Source organism: Otolemur garnettii, unplaced genomic scaffold (assembly GCF_000181295.1).
Source record: "Otolemur garnettii isolate 467f Iridium unplaced genomic scaffold, OtoGar3 scaffold00024, whole genome shotgun sequence".
Classification (NCBI taxonomy): Eukaryota; Metazoa; Chordata; class Mammalia; order Primates; family Galagidae; genus Otolemur; species Otolemur garnettii.
The window spans coordinates 6,173,200-6,179,112 of record NW_003852419.1 but is presented as its reverse complement, the minus strand read 5'-3'; the positions used below and the strand labels follow the sequence as shown (position 1 = coordinate 6,179,112).

Sequence of the window (5,913 nt, the reverse complement as noted above, 5' to 3'; positions counted from 1 at the left end):
TGTGTCTTCCTGTAGTACTTTTCTGCTTATCCCTATTACAGTATGTTATATACTGCATTATTATTAACCTATTGAGTTGCCTCAGACTCTCTGAGGCTCTTGAAGAGTAAATATAATATTCTGCTAGGTTGATCTGTTTCAACAGTCAGTACCTAGTATAGTGCCTGACAAAATTTGGCTTCTGAAGATTATTTAGTAGTCAGAGTATATACTGTTTTTTTCTTTTAGTTATTTTAAGTTATTCCAGTAGTTTTGGTAGTGGTAAAAATTCCAACAGAAGTGTGTGTATGTGTACAGTAACTGAATATATTAATGGAAGTGTTACAGTGTTTTAGGTAATTAAATGTTTTTAAGATTGGTAAGTTAGGGCAGCACCTGTGGCTCTGTGGGTAGGGCACCAGCCCCATATACTGAGGGTGGCGGGTTTGAACCCAACCCTGGCCAAACTGCAACAAAAAATAGCTGGGCATTATGGCGGGCATCTGTAGTCCCTGCTACTCGAGAGGCTGAGGCAAGAGAATTGCCTAAGCCCAGGAGTTAGAGGTTTCTGTGAGCTGTGATGTCACGGCACTCTACTGAGGGCAATAAAGTGAGACTCTGTCTCTTTAAAAAAAAAAAAAAGATTTGTAACTTAACATAAAATATAATCAGAAACATCTGCTTACAGCACAAGTCAAACTTTTATTTATTTTGAGACAGAGTATTACTCTGTTGGTCACAGTATCATGGCCTATCACACATATGATAGTATATGTGTGGTTTTGTACATACACAGAGTCACTCACCACATCAAACTCCCAGACTAAAGTGATTCTCCTACTTCAGCCTCCCAAGTAGCAGGGACTACAGTTGCCCACCCACAAATGCCTGGCTTATTTTTCTATTTTTTTTTTAGTAGAGATGGTGAGAGAGAGAGAGAGAGTGTGTGTCTGTCTCTTGTTCAAGCTGATCTTGAACTCTAGGGCTTAGGGATCCTCCTATCTTCGCTTCCCATAGTATTAGAATTACAGACATGAACCACCATGCCTGGCCAAGTCAAACCTTTAAAAAGCAGTTTTTTATGACTTTACTTTTATACTCTCTACAGTAAAATATTTAAATTTTAAGTAAACCTTCTAAATTAAGTATTTAAAATAAATTTTGTCGGCTCGGCGCCTATAGCTCAACCGGCTAAGGCGCCAGCCACGTACGCCTAAGGTGGCGGGTTCGAATCCCCAGCCCGGACCCGCCAAACAACAATGACGGCTGCAACCAAAAAATGGCCGGGCGTTGTGGCGGGCGCCTGTGGTCCCAGCTACTTGGGAGGCGGAGGCAGGAGACGCGCTTGAGCCCAGGAGTTGGAGGTTGCTGTGAGCTGTAATGCCGTGGCACTCTGCCCAGGGGGACAGCTTGAGGCTCTGTCTCAAAAAAAATAAATAAATAAATAAATTTTGTCTTGATTTTAGTTTGTGAATTTTTTTTAGTAGTTGGAGAAAAGTTGTGGTAGTTCCCTACTGTGTTAGAAACAGTTGTCAAGTGTAGTTCTTTACTCCGTGAGACTGGGAGTTGTTTCTAAACCACATAGTTGTTAGTAGCACAGATTTACTTAAGTTTCCAGTCTGATCTGTAACTATGGGTAAGTAATTTGGAATATGTATAGTATTTGTGAGAAAAAACTTTTTGTAAATTAAATTCCATAAACTACTCTGTAGCTTTAAGTTAATTTCTAATTTAAAGTATACCACAGACTTTAAACTATAGCCAATCAGTAATACACTTTTTTGCAAATTTTTAAGGTAATTATGAAGGTATATAAAACGTAAGGTATTCTTCTAGTCTTAGAATGGACAGACTCAAGACACAAGATTATATTTGAATCCTAATATAAATTTTCAGTGCTTTTTATTATCAGAATTTTCAAAGATTATTTTTTAAAGCATATTTATTCTCCAGAAGCCTGAACTTTTACCTGTGGCTCTCATTAGTAGTGAATATTCTAGTATATATGTAGTGTAGGACTTACAGTAAAATGTAGGAATTATAAAAAAATTTTGGATATCATCTGTTTTTATATAACATCCTTTTAAATTTCATATTAACTTTTTATCCTTTGAGGGAATTGATATAAGTTTAATGAAAAATACATAGTAAGGCCGGGCATGGTGGTCCACACCTGTAATCCTAGCACTTTGGGAGGCCAAGGCAGGTGGATTGCCTGAGCTTGCAGGTTGGAGACCAATCTGAGCAAGAGCAAGACTCTGTCTCTCAAAATAGATGGTCATTGTGGTGGGTGCCTATAGTCCCAGCTACTTGGGAGGCTGAGGCAAGAGAATTGCTTGAGCCCAAGAGTTTGAGGTTGCTGAGAGGTATGATGCCATAGCACTCTACTGAGGATGAAAAGTGAGACTCTTATCTAAATATATATGATATATATAGTATATGTGTGGTTTTGTACATACACAGAGTCACACACCACATAATAACAACATTTTCGTCAACAACAGACCACATATACCACAGTGGTCCCATAGGATTATAATACCATATTTTTACTGTACCTTTTCTATGTTTAGATACGCAGATAACCACTGTGTTACAGTTTCATACTGTACAGATTTGTAGCCTATGAGCAGTAGGCTATACCATTATAGCCTAGGTGTGTAGTAAACTGCTGTGCCATCTAGGTTTGGATAAGTATAGGTATGATGTTTGTCCAATGAAATTGCCTAAAAATGCATTTCTCAGAACATATCTTTATTGTTAAGTGATACATAATTGAATATGTCTGCACAGCCCAATTTGTGTAGCCATGTGGCTATTGAGCACTTAAAGTATGGTTAGTCTAAATGGAGGTGTGCTCCTAAGGTGGCAGGTTCGAATTCAGCCTGGGCCCGCCAAACAACAGTGATGGCTGCAACCAAAAAATAGCCGAGCATTGTGGCGGGTGCTTGTGGTCCCAGCTACTTGGGAGGCTGAGGCAGGAGACTCACTTGAGCCCAGGAGTTGGAGGTTGCTGTGAGCTATGATGTTACAGCACTCTACCCAGGGGGACAGCTTGAAGCTCTGTCTCAAAAAATAAAATAAAATAAAATAAATGGAGGTGTGCTGTGTTTAAAACATACTGATTTCAAAGATTTAGTATCATACAAGAGTGTAAAATATTTCAGTAGTAATTTTATATTGATTACATGTTGAAATAATATTTTAGATGTAATATACATATCAAAGTTAATTTTACTGTCTTTAATTACTAGAAAATTAAAAATTACATATAGATCACATTCTATTTCTTTTGGACATCTCTGATCTGGAACATTTTTTAAGTTTTTAATTTTAATTATTATTTTATTTTATTTATTTATTTATTTATTTATTTTGAGACAGAGTCTTATTATGTCACCCTCGATAGATGGCCGTGATGTTACGGCTCACGGCAATCTCAAACTCTTGGGCTTAAGCGATTCTCTTGCCTCATTCTCCCAAGTAGCTGGGACTACAGACTCCCACCACAACGCCTGACTATATTTTGGTTGCAGTTGCCATTGTTGTTCTAGCAGGCCCGAGCTGGGCTTGAACCTGCCAGCTTCAGTATATGTGTCCAGTGCCCTACTTACTGAGCTATGGGCGCTGAGCCTTTTTTTTTTTTTGAGACTGATTCTCACTCTTTTGTCTGGGCTAGCATGCCATAATCTCAGCCTAGTTAATAGCAACCTCAGACTCCTCGACTCAAGCAATCCTCCTGCCTCAGCTTCCCAGAGTAGTTGGGACTATGGATGCCTGCTAGAACACCCAGCTAATTTTTTTTTTTCTATTTTTAGTAGAAATGGAAGTCTCTCTTTTGCTCAGGCTGGTCTTGAACTCCTGAGCTCAAGGAATCTTCCCACCTTAACCTCCCCAGAGTGTTAGGATTATAGGCATGAGCCACTGCACCTTGGAACTTTTTTTTTTTTAAATAAAAATTGTTTTCTGTAATTTATGGTTAAAATTGAAGATTTTTGGTATTGAGAGTTAACTTTCTAGTAGTCTTAGGTTATAGCTTGACATCTAAATATTGGCATTCTACAATTAGATGCAAAAGTGAAAACTATAAAATTAAAACATTAGCAAATAAAATTATTTTAAAGTCTTGCTTTTTAGACTTGTCAACACAAAACCATGGATAACTAATCCTTCATAATTTCATGGCTGTTTAGTTGGAGCCAGTTTGCATCTATTGTGGATTACTAGCCTATTCATTGTTTTATTTATTTATGTAACAAATATTTTTTGTTTGCTTCATGTTTGCTAAGTCTGTCATTGGGAATACTCTGTAATTTTAGGAGGGAAGAAGAAATGGATGTGCATGTATACATGTTTGCTGATTTATAGATACCATCTTTCCCTGAAAATAAGATACTGTCTTATATTTATTTTTTCTCAAGACACACTAGGGCTTATTTTCAGGGGATGTCTTCCTCTCCACGCCGAAATGCATGGTGTGGTTATGCAGATACCCTGCATAGCCATGCCCATCACTAGGTCTTATTATCAGGGTAGGGCTTATATTTAACAGACACATAGAAATCCTGCTAGGGCTTATTTTGGGGGTAGGTCTTATTTTTGGGGAAACATGGTAGGATGAGGTTGAGGCAGTTCTTGTCTGTTTTGTTTGTTTGTTTCCTGTAAAGAGGTAAGGTTGTCATAGCCTATCACTAGTGATGGCTTCATGAATTGAATAAAATTAAAGGATTTTCCATCAATGGGAATCAACATTTATTGAATACTATTGGGTACCAAGAAAAATATTAAAAAATCTTGCCCTTAGAGTTTATAATTTAATTTTGTTAGGGAAATAATGGCATATAACAAAAAAAGTGAATACAACATAAGACAGCTAGGGTTGAATAAGAAATAATATGGCACATATACAGTACACAGAAGTTCAAAAGAAGAAGAGAACATAAATGACTAGAGATTTTTTTCTTCCCTAAGCTTTCTCCTTTGCTGCTTATCAAAATGGTAGCCAAGTAATCTTCACAGACTGATCTCTGTTTAAGTACTTTATGGCTCTGTACCTGATTCTCAGAACAGTCACTGATAATTTATTGTGAGAACTATATAGAAATTAAGCACAATTGTTTTTTTTTTTTTTTACCTCAGTACAGAGTTCAATACAGTATTTTTAGAACTTAGATTTGAGTACTTTAGAACAGGACAATGTTTACAAATGGCAATTTGAGATTTTTTTTTTTCTGTTTAATTTTAATAGAATTTATTGGTTTTCTTTTCCATGTGTCTTTTGGAAGGCCTCTCTGAGTTCCTCTGGTTATCTTGTTTTTGGACTGCTGCTTCTGAAGCTAAAGGCCATTTTTTGCTTCTTAGCTTTTGAACCTCCTGAAAAACCCCAATGCACAGAGCTTTCTTAGTCACAAATTGGTGGTGGGCTCTTAGGTAATACAAGGGGCGGAGGAAGGTATACTCAATTCCCACCTCCCTCCATGTCTACTTAAAGACATCATACTTGGTCTTAGGGAAGTTTTTGAGCATCTTTTTCCCCTGGTCTATGCTCATTGGGAGAGAGTTTGTGGGCTTTGTCTTTTTGATGTGTCTGTATGTGTTCTTCGTAAGTGCATACCTATGATGGTCAAGGCAACTATTCAAACCTCCAAATCTGGTGTACTCAGGGTTTGCGATGACCTTTTCATCACCACTTCTTGCTTGATTTTTACCTTTTCCTTTTTGTTGGGTATTTTCAATGAGAAGAGTCTTTTCACATCATTATCCATTTCAATTCCAGGGACATTCTGGTAGTCTTTGAGCAGCATGGAAAGGGATACAGCTCATTATCTAGGCTTAGCTGAACTAGTCTGGATGGAATATCCACTGGGGCCTGCGTCCCGGTTGAACTGTGCACCCTCACACAGTCCTATGCATGGTGACTTTTTTTTTTTTTTT

General features: G+C 37.6%; 1 protein-coding gene across 1 annotated transcript in view; it reads left to right on the top strand.

Moving 5' to 3' along the window:
* The first annotated feature begins 1,611 nt into the window (after positions 1–1,611).
* The window catches only part of FBXO11 (F-box protein 11), a 50,626-nt gene continuing 46,324 nt past the window's right edge, over positions 1,612–5,913 (top strand). The window contains exon 1 of the mRNA XM_023512064.1: positions 1,612–1,615. Coding sequence (XP_023367832.1) covers positions 1,612–1,615 — 4 coding nt within the window. The remainder of the gene's footprint in view (positions 1,616–5,913) is intronic.